Below are 20,464 nucleotides of genomic sequence, written 5' to 3' on the forward strand. Positions count from 1 at the left end.
GGGACTAGGTTAAAAAAAGTGAATAAAGAATTTTATTCAATTCTCAGCAAATATTTACTGAGTGTCTGCTTTGTGCCAGACACTGATCTTGATGCTTGACTACAGTGAGCAAGAACCCTGTCTTACACAAAGCATAGATTCTGGTGGAGACTCTTTTTTTTGGGGGGGGGGCAGGGGGTTGGGTGTGGAGGCAGTGTGTGTGTGTGCATGGCTAACCCTAAGTTATCTGATCAAAGGAATCCCTACTTTTCTTCTCCATCTTCTTGCCCTCCTTTTTTCCAGGGCATCCAACTCACTCATGAGATTATAAATCACTCATTGAAATCCTTACCTAGAATTGCCCTAACCCCACATCCCTCAACATTTTTGTAGCTGGTATCAGACTCATGAAGCAATATACCCAGCCTTATGCCTACTTACTCATGTCAGAAACACCTGACTCTGTTGTGGTGGTTCTATTTCATGGGCAATGTGTTAGCATAGTCAATGTTATCATCTGCATCAACTGGGTCAGAAAATACTACAGTCATTCCTGACCGATATCTTTGTCAAGGGAATCTCCAAATAATAAAATATAAATTGCCAAGAAAAGTGGGGAAAAAATATAGGCTTGGGTAGCTTGAAAGTCATGGTGAGAGGTTAAAAAACTTGGAAACTCATCCATGGAAACCATTTTCTCCACTTCTAAAGATCCCCAAAGAAAGACAATCCTAAATCAACTTTCCCAAGGCTTAAAAGCTCTTTCTCTCTTCAAGAAAGTATACTTAAGAATTAATCTAATTCCCTTTTGTTATTGCTTAAGTTCATTTTCTTTTGTTGTCAGTATTTGCTTATTAAACCATTATACATATTTGCTCAAAGAATAAGGGATATGGCATTCTTTATAATAATCCTCCTTCAAGATAAATGTAAACTGAAACACCAGGACTAGAAGTGGAAAGATGTGACTTCTTTGCTTGGCACAAATCAGGTATAAAATACTAATTATATGTGTGTGCTTAATTTCTAAGCATTTCTTTAAAAATGAATTAATTTACATTATTTCTGTGTTTACTAGATGATAATGAAGAGATGGTATTTATTATCGTGTAGTTTGATGTAGTTGATATTTATTGAAAATCTCACAATATGCCTGGCATTGGATTGATTGCCTTTATGTAGATTCTCTCACTTACATTCATTTTCTTCTTTAATAATTACAACCATCCTGTAGGGTGTTATCTCCCTAAAAAGGAAAAAAAAAAATAGTAAGACTTGGAGCGATCATGCAGTTAGGTAATGCTAGCACTGGATTTTGAACTCAAAGAGTCTGATAATCAGAGCCTACACTCTTAATCACTGAAAAATAAAGTATCCATTAAAAAATCGTATCAGGGGGCGCCTGGGTGGCTCAGATGGTTAAGCGTCTGCCTTTGGCTCAGGTCATGATCCCAGGGTCCTGGGATCAAGTCCCACATCGGGCTCCCTGCTCAGTGGGGAGCCTGCTTCTCCCTCTGCCTCTCTCTCTTTCTCTCTCTCTCTCTGTCTCTCATGAATAAATAAATAAAATCTTTAAAAAAAAATAAAAAATCATATCAGGAAATTCATGAGCCACACTAACTCTTGGCTTAGTTAGGGTTTGCCATAGGTTTGGAGGAAATAAACTGCTGTATTGACCAGTTAACTTTATAGCACTAATCAGACACAGGCTGTCTTTTTTTTTCCTATTATATGAATATAAATGAATTTAGAACCTGTCGGTGTTGGCTGCTATGAACTTTTGAATGGCTTCTTAAAATATTTTAGATAGTTCTCTGGACACAGATAGCTAATTTATTCTTAAGTCAATATGACATATGTATTTTGGAAATGTAATTATGCATGGTATGCATTTTCTAGAGGCAGGATATGGATCTCTTTTTATCTTTATGTCAGAATGGCTTCAAGTTTATTAAGGTGATGTGATAGCAGATGCACGATATTGGGAGCTCTGCAGGTGGATTTGTCCAATGTGCCGTTCAGAGTCCAAAAAGCCATCGGACTATCAACAAGCATTCAGAACCACAAGCCAATTCGGATGAAGTGCCTTGGGAAATGAGACAACAGGACAAATTTCGTTCCTCATTTGTATACTTGAAAGTAAAATGGAACACAAGTAATACAAGTTGAATGAATTTAGAGCCAACAATGTTCCAAAGTTACCCAACATTATTCAAACAGTTGTTAATGTAGGCCAAGGGGGGAAAGAGAGCTTCTGCAATTTTAGTTGTATTTTATGACTTTTCTGAGAAACTTCAGGATGTTTTCTACCTCAACTTGTGATTATCTTACAAAGTTTATACCCATTGTGGCTATATAGACCATAGACGAGATCCTATATTTTAAGGAACTGTTACTCAAAATATCTAATTTCAAATACTTTAGTAGTGGGAAAACTGAAAAACCTTTATATTTAATAAACAAAGTATAATAGCCAACAACAAAAGCAAATATAAGTTTGAGTCTATACACGCTTGAAATAATGAAAACTGTATGCAGATTCACTCAAATTATTTGAGTCATCTACAACCGGTGTGGGTGTGTGTATACACACAGTATTTGAGTGAAATTAGATTGGAATGGCTACTGTTTAATGAGTTGATACTTGAATTTTATTTGGCTGAAAAAGCTATCTTATTCATCAAAATGCACTAAAAATTGTTACATGTGTTGCAAGTTACATGAACTGAAGACAAGTTCTAAATATTAAACTATGGACCTGGTTTCTCACTCTATCCTCTGCTCACAGGTTGTATATAAAAATAACGATGTAAGGCTGGAATTATCTCGACTTGCCAAGCAAGGAGACCCTAAGATGAAGATCCACGGAGTGGTGGCATTCAAATGTGAGAATGTTGCAACTTTGGACCCCATCACCTTTGAAACCCCAGAGTCTTTCATCTCTTTGCCTAAATGGAATGCAAAGAAAACAGGCTCCATATCATTTGATTTCCGTACAACAGAGCCAAATGGCCTCATTTTATTTAGCCATGGCAAGCCAAGACACCAAAAAGATGCCAAGCACCCTCAGATGATAAAGGTTGACTTCTTTGCTATTGAGATGCTAGATGGCCATCTCTACCTCCTCCTGGACATGGGGTCAGGTACAATAAAAATCAAAGCCCTGCAGAAGAAGGTGAATGATGGAGAATGGTATCATGTGGACTTCCAGAGAGATGGACGGTCAGGTAATTTATCATTTTTTCTATACTCTTTACCTGCTGGAACACTCCTTTCCCCACTCACCAGGGAATTAAAACCAAGACATATTAAAGATTTTCTGCATTTCTGTCTTTAGGGTAAAGGAAATTGTCTGTTATTATTTCTGTTTCACATCATATACAAATCAGAAGGAGCTAATTAATCATTATAGGTGGGCATCAAACCCCAAATGCTCAAATGTCTTCTGGAATCACTTCTTAAATGAAAATTTATTGGATAATCAAGTGCCAAATCTTGCACGAAATTTTATCTTGAATTTGCAAGTGACAAAATTCAGGGTTCTTGTATTCCCAATTATTGCTTATGTTTGGAGGTGCCTGGAGTGGCAAATATAAAATATGAAAAAAGAAAATTCAACAATCCACATAGAAAATCCTTAGTTTAATTTTTAATCCTTAGTTTAATTTTTATCCAAGTTGGATCTGTGGTATCATAAACACTTTAATCAACGCAGTAGGATTTCAAGAACACGGGCAAAATTCTGTTGACGTCCAAGTAGCTTCCCTTTCTAATGAAAGACGTTTGGAATTAATTTAATTTCCTCTGGATTCCTTTTGCTATGCTTTTTTTCCTAGAGATGTGTGTGTGTGTGTGTGCCTGTGTTGTGTATGTGTGTGCATGTGTGTGATTGGGGAAAGGTAGGGGCATTGTAGAGAAGGTCTGAAGAAATAATATATTTACTTACTTTGAAATTTGAAATTGGATTAGGGGGCTTAGGGAATTGACTAGCATTAGGTTTGTGGGGACAAGGATCAACCAGACAGAGGGAATAGCATTTGTGGAAACCCAGAAAGTGAGAGAGAGACAGAGAGAAGTAGAGAAAGAGGGGGAGAGAGAGAGAGGGAGAGAGAGAAGCAACTTATTTTAGGTATATTAACTATATGTTATGTCTTTTTTTACTTTCTTCACCTTGTGCTCCCATGCTCTGATTGTTCCTCTCACTTACAAATCAAATTAGCTTCTTATAATAGAAGACAACTGAATTTAGACCTAACTGCTTTCCTCCCTTCCCTCCGTGCACTCCCTTATTTACTTATATACCATACCATGCACTCTGGATTTTCCACTAAAAAGCAGTGTAAGCTTGCCCAAGGCATTTTTTGTGGGTCTGAATTTCTTTCTTCATGAAACATACTGGGAAGGATCCAGTATTGACTGGCTCCCAGACCTGATGAAGGGGTATCAACAGTGATGGGATCTAGGATTCTATATTTTTGCAAAACTTTCCAGCCAATGATCAGCACAGACCAGAGAACACTTAGTGCTTCTTTCAAATCCAGTCATCTGTGATCCCTATCCTATTTTAGGAGGGCCGTGCTGCAGTCCTGGGGTGAGTGCTTCTTTCATAGACCCCCTTGTCACTTGTGTCCTCCCAGGTTCCTTCAACAGAACTGTGTCCTATTTCACTCTTAGTCATGCCTTGTTTTCCTGTTCATCAATCAAAAAGATTGTGATTGACATCCTACAAATATTTTTTTTTCTCTCTTTTTGCCCAATAAAATAAAGACGTGGAATGAATGGGAATTGGGAGGGAGCCGGAGGTGAGGGTGGAAAATTGAAGGAAGGTCAGAACCCATTGCTCTGATGCTCAGATATCTCGGAGACGATTTCTGATTCATCCCCCTCTGGAAACTTGGTCTCCCTCTGTTCTTTCGTTTCCCTGAAACCTTCCACAGGGAAGATTAGTTACCACTCTGTGCTATCCATACTTCTTTTATCAGTTCTTTTATCTTAGGTGACTGATGGTAGACAACCATCTGCATTATACTGATTCCATTAGAAATTGGATTCCTCTTTGTTTTTTCTTTCTGATTTAAGCTGAGAAGCGTACATTGAGGGGAATACAGAAATATAGCAAGAGAGTACCTCCCTTTCACTTCCTCCAGCCTGTTTCTATCAGAGTTAGCTGAGTTGATTGGCTACTTAGGAACTTTCAAACAGAAGTCTTAAAAAAGAGCAATGGAGCATGGACTAATCTTGTGCTTTGAAATATTAACTTCTGGATGATACAGTTTAACTTAAAATACACCTAGAATAAAATTTTTAAATTACTCTCAAGTATGTGTATGTACATGTTAGACTTCATAATAATTTATTTGCATTTGTTTATTTATTGAGAGACATAGAGAGTGCAAGCGCAATCCAGGGGAGGGGCAAAGGGAGAAAATCTCAAGCAGATTCCACACTGAACCCGATGTGAGGCTCGATCTCACGACCCTGAGATCATGACCTGAGTCAAATCAAGAGTCAGATGCTTAACTGACTGAGCCACCCAGGCATTCCAGACTTCATAATAATTTAAAACATAACTGATTAGATTAGGTGGACATCTTTTTTTTTTTAAGATTTTTATTTATTTATTTGAGAGAGAGAGAGTGCAGGAGCATGAATGGAGGGAGGAACAGAGGGAGACGGAGAGGGAGAAGCAGACTCCCATTGAGCAGGGAGGCCGATGTGGGGCTTGATCCTGGAAGCCCAGGATCATGACCTGAGCTGAAGGCAGACGCCTAACCAACTGAGCCACCCAGCAGCTGCATTAAGTGGAAATCTTTTGGAAGTTCAGAGGGGCAAAAATTACCATACTTCAGATCAGTTGTATTTCATTCACCTCTAACTATATGAAGAAATACATGGTTAATGTCAAAATTTTAATAAATGCAAACAATGTACAAAGGAAAACAAAACCAGCCATTATTCATTTGATAATGGTAATTTATTCTAGTCTTAAGTGTTGATGTGGTCTGATTAGTTTCCCAAGTTCCTTGGATGACCTATGACAATAAGAATTGGATAAATGCCTTAATCCCCAAGCCAAATAAAATCCACTTTTTTTCTCTTTAAGTTCTTTAATTCTTCCAAATTGCCAATAGTTTATTAACTGACCTTTTTGTGCCCTCATTGGAAAAAGTTCAAAAGCAGAGAATATCTGTGTTAATTTAGAAAGTTCAGTGCTGGATGGAAAGATGAGAGGGATGCCTTAAGACAGTATAATTTACATTAAGAAAGAAAATAAGACAAGAGATTTTTGTTGGAATCCAAAGGAAAGATTGAGTTAGTATGTTCAGTGATGTGCAGCTAGTAAAGTACTTTTATGTGATTACAATTTCAGATTAGTGAATTGAGACAAACAGTGTAAAAACCAAAGCTCATTCACTACACCAAGTTCTGCCCTTTACTAAATTGAAAGAAAAGAGAGCTCATTTTATGTTGGCCTAGCTCAAGGGAATTTAATGCAATGTTAATGACTGCAGCTGTTAATATTTTATATATAGTATTTTAATTAAGTTCTATATTTGCACACTGCATTGGTTTGGTATAAAGCAGCCTTTTAAAAATTGAATGAATAACTCTACTAGCTTTTATTTTACTTAAAGGATATTTCTGAGCTAGGTTGGTGAAATACTAAGATTTATAGCTCGGTTAAAACTAAGAAACAGAGAATTTCAAGAAATAATTCATTTTATCCATTTTTCACACCAGTTATATTCAGAGACTCTATGAAAATTAGTCTTAATATAACGTGGGAAAATGATACTTCTATGACAAGAGGTCAGTGTGGGCTGCCTTCTGACTCATGGATGATGAAGGTTGCCTGGGATACTCTTCAGCTGAATATTTAAAAATATTTAATGAGCTATTTTCTCTGTTATTAACATAGAGGGAGCTTAGGGCTGAGAATTATTCTTTCTGCTATTGACCATTCTAAAGTTAGTAGGAATAAAGCCATGGCCATTAATTTGATGCCAGTAACTATTTGTTACCTTGGTCAGAGGTAGGGTTAAAACCAGATTGGGTGAACACACTGAATTTTTAATATTCCCTCAACAATTTATAAAAGAAACCTATGAATGAAAGGAAATGTCTTGTTTATGTTTATACCTACAGGTCCTAGTACTTTCTTGCAAAATAGCAGTTATTTAATAAATATTTGGTACAAGGAAAAATAAAGAATAAAAATATGTGAATGGCTCAGTTCCAACCCACCCCTAATATTCTAAAAATAGTAGTATCATATTTACATTTGAAGAGTAATAGCACTCTTTTTGTTGTAATGCAAGTTTTTAAGGAATTTACCTTACTTCCTGAAAGCAGTTTACACAATGTAAGTTAACAGGTGCCACCCTTTTTTATGAATACAAAGCCATCCTCCAAGCCCAGGTGTCCCCCCCAAAAAAATTGCAATGAGGAAGTTACATAATTGTTAGAGACTGTGGTAGGCCTGGTACAAAAATGACCAGCTCTTATGAGAACAGGACTGCTATCTTTGCTTGTTCCTGAGATCACTATATCATTTAGCAAACCTGTAGGTAGAAGGAAAATTAAGGGAAGGTGTTCACGCCTTTCTGAGGACTGGGATATGCAGCCACACAGTAAGCATGCTAATGAGAGGGAAGATAGTCACATGCACTGCCCATCTTTCTGGCAATTTGCCCTTCAGTACTTTATTCACTAAAAGGTGGATGTATGAGCCCCTTGTGTGGTGAGAAATATTGCCATCAGATGAATTTCTAGAACTTCATTGTCAGCGCAAGTAATTGTATTGGGTTGTACCTCCCTTCTTCCATTCTGTGACATGGGAAAGAGATATTTTATTTCCACCTTGACTGCTACTGTTGGCCACAGCTGCTGTCTTGGTACAGTGTAGCTTCTTCCATTGCCTGAGTAGTCTGTGACCAGTGACATGGGGCCTGGTAGGCTGAACTATGAATGGCCTTTTCAGATCCTGGGCTAGACTGGCAAAGGAGGAACCATACAAGGTACAAAGTCAGAGTGTATGATTTGAGTGCTGCACAAAGTGAATATCTTCCATGGATAGCTTAGCTACTTAACAGAGCAAAACCTCTAAGTTGCTGAGTTAATAAATATGATTGAAGAGGCTTGTTACTCTGCAAACTTTGCAGGACTTAAGAGCTGAATGCTCCCTTACCAACCCCTCTTCCCTTTCCAGAGTTCCCCTTTCCCTTGCTTTTGCCCCCAAACTTAACACAAAATAACTGTGTCCAGGTATTTAGCTAAAGTGAGAATTGTACTAAAATTAGGATGAGGTTAATGACTGTTTTCTTGGAGCCTGAGTATTGTGTAAATTTGTGTTAAGCTCTTTGGCTCAGTCAAGGGTATCCTCTCAAGTATTTTTATAGCAAGCTGCCAGTAATTTTTTTTTTTTTTTTTTTTTGCAAACCATCATTACACATTGAAACCAAAGAGAAAACTCATTATTATTGTCAAATTCTGCTTGTGTACAGAAGGGTAGAGCAGATTGTATCAGTGGTTATTCATGGGTAAGCCTACATTTAACAGCTAAGAAACCACTGAGCTTGAATTGAAGTCATAGAGTTCCAGTTTAAGAACTAGAAATTATAGTGGGAAAGGCACAAGGCTCTCTCCAGAGCACATAATTAGAGGTTTATAGTAATCACTGTTTGATGTGAACAGCACTTTCTAGCTATCTATTACCAGCACTGATTTCTGTGTATACCATTCATGAATCACACTTAAACATTCGTACTTGAACAATCATTAGACGATTTCTCTGTTTAGGTCTTGATTTAAACTTGCTCTTTGACTATAAACATTCCTCCCATGCCTCTACCTACTAGTTCATTGCCAACACTGAAATAGTTTTAAGTAAATTTATAATATTGTTTTATATGCATGTCTCTAAACCACTACATATCAGTGGGAAAACTGAAGCACTTTATCAATAATTTTTTAATTATTTGACTATCCCAATGACTAGATGGAGTCAATTTTGCATAAATTTGTTACATTAAATTTTACTAAACCAATGCTTGTATTTATTTCTTTATTTTGAACATGTTTAAAAAGAAAAAAGTCATCTATTTTCTTTCCCCCAAAACAGATTTTCAGTTTTTTTTGTTTTTTTTTTTTTAGTTTTGCACATTTTCTTCCAGGCTCTGTTAACATGTATATATATATTTTTAAATATAACATACATACTTACTATTACTATATAATAAACATAATTCCTCATTGTAAGTCTGATTATAGTAGAAGGGTATAATTGACCAGTTATAGAGATATGAGTATTCAGGTTCCTGTTACCAGTTAAACTTCCCATCACAAGTGAATAAACATTTGGATTGTAAGCTGGCATCTCATACTGGCAGAGCTACACAGGAAGCATTCCATATCCTGTGACAGTTAATAGCTTATACAGAATTAATAACTTGGCATTCTTATTTTATTAGGTGGTCTTACGGGCTTGGTAAATCAGTCAAACCTTGAGAGATGGAACCTGCTCTCAATCTACCAAATCTCCTTTCTGGGCTTATCAGTTTATAGGGCAGACCTTGGACTATGGTGTCGGTGGCACCCTGAGGAAATATGCCACACCCAAGCAGCCGTGACTCTCATTGTAGAGTGCTGAGTAGAAATCTGTATAAATTCTTTTTCTTTTTTTAAGATCTTATTTATTTATTTGACAGAGAGAGACACAGCGAGAGAGGGAACACAAGCAGGGGGAGTGGCAGGCAGAGGGAAAAGCAAGCTTCCCATGGAGCAGGGAGCCCGATGCAGGACTCGATCCCAGGACTCTGGGACCATGACCTGAGCTGAAGGCAGACACTTAACGACTGAGCCACCCAGGCGCCCCAAAATCTATATAACTTCTTTGGAAGAGTATTTTAATTTTAATATTTTAATTATAAAATATGCCACTTGATTGATGTTTATAACTATCCAACATTGTATATTATCATCTTAAATATTTGTATGTATACATATTGCTATGAGTGTGTATGTGTGTTTGTATATGTGCATGTGCTTAACACATGGCATGTATGTAACGTTTAAATATGTGCTATTGGTGAAAATGTTCAGGCGTTTCAAAAAGTACCCAAGAGTTTCCCTGTGCCACACACCTCCCTCACCAATTCATTCCCTCCTTCACAGGTAACCACTTATTTCCATGTATCTTCCTTTGTATCAAGAGAGCTATACATATGTTTACACTTATAAAATAAATGTAGAGCTTTTATTTACATGAACAAGACAATTTTTCAGCAATTGTCAGGTGACTTAAAAAACCTACTGAAAGCTTTTCCTGTGCCATTATTTGTAGTGGCATCATGTATCCCTGAGTTTGAACATATCAGAATTTAGTCATTTCTCTATTGATGGGCATTTAACTCTTTACTTTTAAAAACTTTCACTGTTTTGAACTAATTTATAAAGAAATTTTTCACATTAGGTCTTTATGCATGTTGATCAGAATTTTTATAGCATAGATTCTGAGAACTGGAATCGCTGGGCGAAATTCATTTTTAATTTTGAAAGCTAATGACAGGTCATTTTGCTAATAGGCCATTTCAGTTTCCACTTGTCCATAGAACATGATGTGCTCTTTCCCCCTCTTCTTTCTCCTTACAAGATATTATCAAACTTTTAAATTTTTCCAAGATTTATTTCTTCATATGCTGGCTTAATTCCTGATATTCCTGGCTCATGGGTGGATCCAAGTAAGGAGAAAACACATAGGAATAAGCATAAAACAGAATATTAAAATTTTATTTTTCTTTGTTTTTAAATAAACTTTATTTCAGTCCCTATTATAAACCTAACATGTGACATTGTGTTTTTAAAAGACACAGGGGGCACCTGGGTGGCTCAGTGGGTTAAGCTTCTGCCTTCGGGTCAGGTCATGAACCCGGGATCCTGGGATCAAGCCCCTAGTCGGACTCCCTGCTCAGAAGGGAATCTGCTTCTCCGTCTCTCCTGCCCTTCCCCCCGCCTGTGCTCTCTCTCTCTCTCAAATACATAAATAAAATCTTTAAAAAAAAAAGACAGAAAACTAAAAAGAAAGAAACTATCCACTCATAATCCAAAACTACCATTGTCAATATTATGGTTCCTTTTTTTTTACTATTTTGTTGGACTTCTGTATTTTGCATTTTGCATCATACTATATAATCAATGTTTCATTCTACTTTTAGCTCTTATATTATGTCTTGTTACTGAGTTTAAATTTGTTAATAGAATATAAATTTGGGGGCACCTGGGTGGAAGGATTGGTTAAGTGTCCACCTCCTGGTTTCAGCTCACGTCCTGATTTCAGGGTCATGAGATTGAGCTCCACATCTGACTCCACAGTCAGTGTGGAGTCTGCTTGAGATTCTCTCTCCCTCTGCCCCTCTCCCCTCGCTCTCTCTCTCTCTCTCTCAAATAAATAAAATCTTAAAAAAAAGAATATGAATATGACAAATTTTTAAGTTTTTGGAATCTGATTCTCTTCTGCAAAGAAAAAGTGAAACAGAATTATAGAAAAATAAAATTTGGGAGCACCTGGGTGGCTCAGTCATTAAGCATCTGCCTTCAGCTCAGGTCATGATCCCAGGGTCCTGGGATCGAGCCCCGCATCGGACTCCCTGCTCAGCGGGGAGCCTGCTTCTCCCTCTCCCACTCCCCCTGCTTGTGTTCCCTCTCTCGCTGTGTCTCTCTGTCAAATAAATAAATAAAATCTTAAAAAAAAAAGAAAAAGAAAATTTGTAACTAAAATTTATTTTAAGTAGTAATTTCAGAAAACTTTTTTCAAAAAAGAACCTTAGTGACACCCAGTCAATTCTTTTATCTTTTCTAAGAGCCACATTGAGGCTTAGTGAATCGGTATTTGGCTCAGCTTGCTAGCTAGTTAGTTGCAAAAGCTAGAGCATGGAAGTTGGTTTCCCTGACCTGGCAAAAGCATTCTTATTATAGCACACAATTTTCTACCTCCCATTTCCTGGTCACTTAAACTTTTGCAGTAATTAAAACCAAATTACCTTATTTTAAATTTCCCCTTCACTCTGTGCTTCTTCTCACTCTGCAAACTAGTCTGGAAGCAGAAGGGCCAAATAAAATTACATATTAAAAAAAAAAAAATAGAAACTAACCAGTTATAAATACCAACAAAATGGGAAAGACGATTTCCATTTTTATAAACTAAGAACTGTTTTCAACAATTTTTCACTTTAATGTATACTTTTACATAAAGCATGGATTCATTAGTTATGCTTCATGAATGTTCTTAAATAATTATTACTTTGTCTATTTGTCACCTTTGTTTTACCCTTTGCATATGCAATGAAAACAACCAGGTTTAAACATTAATATATGTTAGTGTGATTTCTTTTTTTTTTTTAAGATTTTATTTATTTATTTGACAGAGAGACAGAGAGAGCACAAGCAAGGGGGAGCGGCAGAGGGAGGAGCAGACTCACCACTGAGCAGTGAGCCCAATGTGGGGCTCGATTCCAGGACCCTGGGATCATGACCTGAGCCGAAGGCAGATGCTTAATCAACTGAGCCACCCAGGCACCCCTGTTAGTGTGATTTCTATGTTAAGATTACAAAAGTCATATGTACAGAAATATATTTGTATTTTAGCTGAAATTTTATTTCTTTAAGGGCAAAATAACATAGGAAGGTGTTTTAGATTCTTAAATATTGAAGCATGAAACACTGATCCAAACAGGACCACCATTTACAGATTTTTACAGGTCAAATATAGCAATGTTTACATAAAGTATTTAATTTACCAAAAACTTCAAAGGTAATTATAGTGAAAGAAGGTAAAATGTATGAAATAAGCTATTCCAAAGACAATACATATATAGTTGTAGTTCTTGGAATTAGATAGAGGGATAAACCAATAATATACTTGGATTTTTGTTTTGTCTTAAAAATTATTTACATCTGGTCCTATCTCAACCTTTAGAAAATTCTCATTTTCTATTGATATATACAGCTGTAGCAACTACTCAATTGTCTCTATCAGAAACAACAAGTTTTAAGTATTCATTTCATATTTTCTTGGTAACCACTGCTTTTATTACTCAATTGTAATGAATAGGCACTTGGGACCTTAATATTGAAATTTCACTATCCTCATATATATGTGTTAAATTGGTGTAAATGAATTCAGTGATTCTGTGATGAGTCTTTTGCTTATGTAAAAATGTCCTTTGATTCGTATCAATAATAAAATCATTAAGGAATTTGGGATTCAAATCCCTTACCAGAAATGTGTACATTTCAGGACATTTGCACATATGTAGGCTAAATATAATATCAATAGAAATATAATAGAAATAGAAATATAATATAAATAATGTAAATATGAGCTTGGCTCATATTTAAATACAGTTTTTATTTTGTGAATCTTCAGAATATAAAAATAATTGTTTCCATTCCCACTTAAATTAAGTTCTACTCTTTCCCTTTTTTGACAGGTTTTTTACAAAGATATTCTAAAATGTAAGTGCATCTAGATTGGTAAAGCTTGTAGAGAAGATAGTAGTTGCTTTTCAGTCACAGTTGTCTCATTCTATTATATTTGTTTGCAAAATATTTGTTCTAAAGATTTTTATTGAGAGAGTGAGAGAGAGCATGAGAGGGGAGAGGGTCAGAGGGAGAAGCAGACTCCCCGCTGAGCAGGGAGCCCGATGAGGGACTCTATCCCGGGACTCCAGGATCATGACCTGAGCCGAAGGCAGTCGCTCAACCAACTGAGCCACTCAGATGCCCTGCAAAATATTTTAATGAATGATATCTGATATATGCATATGCTCAATGTACCTCCTTACCTTGAATCCAGGGCTAAATTAGAGTTCTGGTTCTTCTTTTGGATTGTATTGGAGTTGAAGTTGGGATTATATTGCTTTTGCTTTCTCTCTGATCTTGCATTACTTCTTCCCATGAGAACTCTAAAATTATCTCTCAAAGGGACAATGAGGAGCAGTGGGAAAAACATCTTATCCTTTATGACAATAACCTCTCAGTCTGTGGTTTTCGAACTGTGGGTTACAGCCTGTTAATCAGTCCTGAAATCAATTTAGTGGGTGATGTCCAGCATCTGTATTAATAAAATTGTGTAAGAAAAAATATCAGAATGCCTCAGAAGTAATAGAGCTAAATATTTTTCTGTTAAACTTTTGTTTCACCGTATGTGTGGACGGGGATGGGGGTGCATGTGTGTGTGCATTACACCGTATAAAAACTGTGGATTAATTTAGGTGTTGTGATCAGAAAACTGTAGTCTAATCACAAAGTTATAGTGAATATATTACTCTGGCCACAAGAAACACATTCATAAAAACATACTGGAATTTTCTTACAATTTGTTCAAAGTAGCCACCAACACACCATAAATAAAAATTAGGATACCCAGTCATGCCATCCTCACTGTCAGACTGTTTATGGGTGACTGTGTGAAATTCCTGGCCCGATGAGGACACCATGACTATGGAAACTACATAGTGTACTGAGCTAGCAAACTCTGTAGAAGAGAGGAGAGTGCAGGTGTGATCCAGCCACGGAATTCCTTATCTCGGGAACCCTCTAAGCACCTCTTAGTGCAGACTTCTAACATCACGTGTTCACCAAGTGTTGTTTTGTTGTTTTTTTTTTCCTCCTGAGCTGAATCAGGCTTGTTCCATGAGTAAGAAGGCATATGGGAAAATTACATACTTTTTAAAAACAAATCCCCATTCTTGTAAAACTTTGTCATTGTTTACTTGCTCTGTGTCTCCTAACAGTTGTCCCTCATATCATATATTCATTTCTAAGAAGCCTTTTTGAACAAATTAGAAAACAGGGTGTGGCACTCATCACACTTTTGTCTTAAAAACAGAAATCACTGTGTTCATTCCATACAACTTTTGCCTAGAATACATATTTTATATATATATATATATCTCCACCTTCCTTTTGTCATTAATACTCTTTCTCATCATTTTCTAACTTCCATTAACTGCCGCAGAGGACAGGGATCATCTTTTAATTCATTTTTTTTTAAGATTTTATTTATTTATTTGACAGAGAGAGACACAGCGAGAAAGGGAACACAAGCAGGGGGAGTGGGAGAGGGAGAAGCAGGCTCCCCACTGACCAGGGAGCCCGATGCGGGACTCAATCCCAGGACCCTGCTACCACGACCTGAGCCGAAGGAAGATGCTTAACCGACTGAGCCACCCAGGCGTCCCCATCTTTTAACTCACTTCTTAAAGCATTTTGGACAGTTAAAAATGCTTGTAATGAAATTCTAGTAGGAAGAGAAAAATGACACCATTCTATCTCAAAATCATATTATTTCATTTCCCCCAAATTATGTTTTTTCGTATTTTTTCTAAGTAGGATTTTATATACCTATATGTTCCTAAATGAGTTTTCTTTCAGACACTTGCACAAATGTGACCTGTAAAAGTGAATACATTGTCCTTTTGCCTTTTTGCTGCCTCCCTCCAAAATCCCTGTTATGCTCCCCTCTTTGGAAGGCCAAAATAGCAATGCCCTTGAGTGTTTCTCCCCTGGGAGTTTTTTGCATTTCTTTCTGTGGAAGTCTAGAGAGACAAATGTCCCCTTAATGACTTGGCTGCCTGTGCAGTCTCTGTCACTGGCGTCCATGGCCTTCTCTTATACAAAAACAGATCCCATTACACTGCCCGTCTTGAGAAGTGCCCCTTCTGCTGGGGTTTGGAATACTCCTGGGGACAGTGCAGAGGCCAGTGACCTGCATCCTTAGTCAGAGGCATGTTTGACATTCATCCCAGGCTATATTTTCACTTGGGGATGGACTTTAGGTATTCTGTGAAACATCTTCCTACCTATCCTCTATCCACACTAGACTCTCCCTTCCTGTCCCTACCTCTGTACCCCATCTTCTGTCTCCTGGCCTCCCTTGTACGTCTGCCCCCCAAATCCCTGAGGCTCTCTGTCGGCAGCTGGCATGGCACCAGACATTTCTAATCTACTTGCTCTCTTAATACCCTGCCTATTCTGCTTTATGGTCTAGACCTGAAAAATAAATCTGGGACAATCTGGTAACATATAGTGGGGTGTCCTTTTCAGGTATATTATTTTCATTTTTACAGATATCCTTCTGGAGATGGAACATTGGTGGAATTTTGAGTAATCTGGTGGTACATGATAGAGGTTTTAATCAAAAGCTGCCTTCTGTCTTTCATTTTTTCTTCATTTAATGGTTCCCACAAATATTTTTTCTGTGATTCTCAGTTAATCCCATGTGAATGCCTACCTTTTCATCCTTTGCTTAAAACCAGGGTTCCTGTATATTTGTAAACTAATAGAATTATTCTCCTATTACATTTGGAGCAAGCAGGAAAAACTTGCCAATTTAGATGACCAAGTAGTTGAGATTAAAAATTTTTAAAAAGTAAACAACCAGTTTGACTTGGTTCTTGTGATGTATCATGATAGACAACATTTATGCAGTGCTTATTATAAGCCAGATACTTTATTAATATCATTTTATTTAGCACTTAGAGCAACCATGAGAGGTATGTCATATTACTATATCCACATTACGGATGAGTAGACCAAGACCATAGAGCTTATCAATAGATTGATACAGTTAAGAGTGGTAAAGTCAAGTTTTGACATAGATGATCTGTCAAACTATTGTGTTCCTTAAAAGCAATCAAGTCAGTTAAAGGTGAGAGCATGCAACATTTTTTTTTTTAGTTTGCAGATGCACACCAGCTTTGAAAATGAGCACTCACCAAATCATGAATCTGACTTTATTCCAAAGGGTAGTATATGACTTCAACTTCTCCTTTCTCTTTCTTTCCTGATTGAACTGTTGGAGAGTGATATAGAATGCTGATTTCTCTTTCTTTCCTTCCTTTTTTTTTTTTTAATCTTCCTTTTTTTCTTTTCTTTACTAAACTGTTGAAGGCTGATAAACACTCTTGGTTGGCCACCCACTTTGGTTTTTGCTCCCCTGGGAAGGATAAGTAAGGCACCTGAGGACCTGAAAGAAGAATCGGAGCTGTCTGCCCTCAAGGAGTGTACCCTTAGTCAGATGAAAGGGAGCAAGTGTGCTTTTTGGAGCATGTTGCACTCCATAAAGACCCGTGTGTTCTCTTGTCTCTGCAACAGGTACCATTTCTGTCAACACCCTGCGCACACCCTACACGGCGCCTGGCGAGAGCGAGATTCTGGACCTGGATGATGAGCTGTACCTGGGGGGTTTGCCGGAGAACAAGGCTGGCCTCATTTTCCCCACCGAGGTGTGGACTGCCCTGCTCAACTACGGCTACGTGGGCTGCATTAGAGATTTGTTCATCGACGGCCAGAGCAAAGATATCCGGCAAATGGCTGAAATTCAAAGTACTGCTGGAGTGAAGCCCTCCTGCTCAAGGGAAACAGCAAAACCGTGCCTTAGCAACCCTTGCAAAAACAATGGCATGTGCAGGGATGGGTGGAACAGATATGTCTGTGATTGTTCCGGAACAGGCTACCTTGGCAGGTCCTGTGAGAGAGGTAGGATTCCAAAACCCAAGCAGCTGGCTCCCTTGAGACGAAAACGTGTATTAAATGTTGACCTCAGACCTTGAACTGACCATGGGAGCATAATGCATGCTCTGCTGAGGTAAACGCCTGCGGGACTAACAGCCACGCCAGGCACACTACTGATGAGCCCTCCATGATTTTCAGAGGGGCTGATTCTGGGAAGACACAGAGTTTGAAGTATATTGCAGGAAGAAATATTTGAGCCTCCCATATCTTCTAGAGTATGGGCCTAAGACGTATGAGCGATAGCAACCGCTGTCTCTTTTGCCCAGTTTTTAATTTCAGGACCCTAGAAAGTAAAGAAGGTATGAATTAGAGATATTTATGGCATCCAGTGCTAATATCCATGGCCGGAAAAAGAGCATGTGAGGCAACTTCCCTAACACTATGGCGTGAGACTTAAGTTAGCCTGTTCACTTCACTTCGGTCCCCTTCCCCAAGTTTGAAATTTAGAAAGTAAGATGACTTTCAGGCATCTGATTTACACCGGCAGTTTCAGAAGTGCACCCTAATTTCAAAGACACTTACCTTTGCCTAGGATCTGAGTGATCACAGAGGATGTATATCCCTCTATTGTATTAAGGCTCGGTGTGTCTGCTGAGCCTCTGAGTAGCTGCCTCCCTTTCTTCTCTAGTAGGAAGCACAGCCACATTTCTTTTTTCTTTTCCTCTCCCATTAGAAGGAGAAGAATAAGGATTAGAGGAAGAATGAAGAGTGAAGACAAACCACCGTTTGTCTGCAGACTAAAGGGGGAAGAGCAGAGAAACAAAGTCCTCCCGTCGACCTAAGATGTCAGATAAATGCTTTAGTCACCATACCCATTGCCACTCATTTTCAACAATGGAACCAAAACATCAGTATGGAAAACTATCGATGAGTTGTTCCATTATCCTCTTATGCTTCAAATAACCTTGGTGCGTTAGACATTTAGCCTGAAAGCACCTGGCACCTATTGTTTATAAACCATGTACATTTAGTCTTCTTTCCCCCTTTCCATCCTGAAATAGCTTAATTTGTTTAAGCTCACACTACCTAGAGAACAAAAACAGTGATTTTCTAGAATCCAAAGTTGAGATGTGACTTCGGTTATTTGTCTTAATAAAGAGGTCCGGCTTATCAGTTCTGTTATTAACATTAATCAACATAAAAATAATAATAATAGTTTAATAATCTAATAGTGATCTTAAATTACCAACCAAAACACTGCCACTGTTCTGCACTATACAGCTGGCTAAGTCAATAGATGGGTAAGTATTTTAATCACCTAGATTCATTCATTCTCCTAGTACCGAACTGCAATTCCTATCAATTATCATTAGAGGCTAGCTGTTTCTGTGTAGTTTCACTTGTAAGGTGTATATGCTCTGTGAATTCCCTCTTCTCATTTCCCCCTCTAATTTCAGTTCATTTGTTTCAATAGTTTGGTCTTTAGAAACTGGCAAAAGGGGCCAACAACAACCACCAAAAAGGCAACCAAGTTTGTAAGATATATTACAAGTTAGACAAAATGGGAGATTCGCAGACCTGTAGGATTTAAGCTGCTGTTTTCTCTTTAATCACTCAGAGAGCTGCTGGTTAGTCGGATGCCTCCTGCTTATGTGAAGCTACAAAAGGATGTAACCCAACTGTCTCAGATTACAAAAGCCTTCGGTTAAATATGCGTGGTGTACCACCCTGTGGCAAGATCCTGTTACTACATATGGCAGAAATAAAAATAGAAATAGTCAAGCTTCCTGAGCCAGAATGAGGGAAAGGGAATATTTATATTTTGCAATAATTAGAAGGAGGGGTGGCAAGCATATGTAGATTTACAAATGAGAATTTAATAGCAAGCTTCATCACTGGGATTCGGCGTACATTTTCCTCTGACAGGTGGCTAGAAATTTCTGCAGATTTCTTTGTCTCCAGGTTGGTTGTGTGTTGAGGAAAAAAAATGGTCATTTTTGTGTGATTTTTGTTTCCGGACTACCGAGCGTATTGTTAGAAGTCTTTGTTTTTCAGAATTAATTTTCTTGCTCACATTATGCTATCTCCTGAGAACAGTGGTGATGTGGGATGCTTGTCATGCTCAAAACCACAGAATTTGGCTTCTGTCCAGTTCCCAGCTATGCCCTAGTTCAGTCAACATAAGATCTGCCCAACCCTTGGGGTTTCCAATTCAAAAGAAAGAGCTTTGACTGTGGTTCTTCTCCAGATACACTCTGATCACATAAGACTGTTAATCACCTAAGAGTTGGTTGACAACTTCTGAAATTAAAAAAAATGAATGTACTAATAGTCTCTATCTTACTATTACTGAGCAATAATTGGTAATTTATAAAGATTATTATTCATAGTAATTAAAAAGTGTGTTCAAGTCCTTGGATAATGCAGCCTGAGGAATAATATCGCAGTCACATTACTATAGAAAATGTTTACTGTGCATTAAGTAAGCAAAGGAATTTAGAAGAGAGAACAGAGTATTTGCTGACTTAGGCGACTAGGAAAATAGTGTTTTATGTGTATCGATCCCATAAGGAAGAGTAATATAGAAATAATGTGCAATTGAATATAAATTAAATTCAGCATTTTCCTTCCCACTTTATTTTTAATAAAGCTGAGAATTTGTGGAGACTTACTTGGCCTTGTAGAAATTATTCTTGGTTATGTGTATATGTTGTAATCAGAGGTCTGCTTTATACTTGTTTGTTAAAACTCTAACAGATGGAGGGACAGATGTCAGAGCAATATAATTTGGCTCCCTGTCTGATTTTCATCGTTGCGCACAATATGACTGCCTTTCGGCAAAAGTGAGCACAGGTGTACCCTTTAGACGGCAAGAAGGAATAATACAGAAAAGCAAATTTATCGAACTTAATGACAAGGGGGAAGGAGATGCAGGAGACAAAGCTGAAACTTTTTTCTCCCCCTCTGGGAA

At 37.7% G+C, this 20,464-nt stretch overlaps 1 protein-coding gene across 20 annotated transcripts in view; it reads left to right on the forward strand.

Moving 5' to 3' along the window:
- NRXN1 (neurexin 1) overlaps positions 1-20,464 on the forward strand; it is a 1,124,404-nt gene that overhangs the window by 493,816 nt on the left and 610,124 nt on the right. For all 20 annotated transcript variants that reach the window (XM_028103977.1, XM_028103968.2, XM_028103969.2 and 17 more), the window contains 2 exons: positions 2,768-3,206; positions 17,134-17,517. In XM_028103977.1, the coding sequence (XP_027959778.1) occupies positions 2,768-3,206; positions 17,134-17,517 (823 nt within the window). The remainder of the gene's footprint in view (positions 1-2,767; positions 3,207-17,133; positions 17,518-20,464) is intronic.

The sequence above is a fragment of the Eumetopias jubatus genome, unplaced genomic scaffold, assembly GCF_037043125.1.
Source record: "Eumetopias jubatus isolate StellerSeaLion01/CBP00866 unplaced genomic scaffold, mEumJub1_p1.0 scaffold_9, whole genome shotgun sequence".
In the NCBI taxonomy this organism is placed as follows: domain Eukaryota; kingdom Metazoa; phylum Chordata; class Mammalia; order Carnivora; family Otariidae; genus Eumetopias; species Eumetopias jubatus.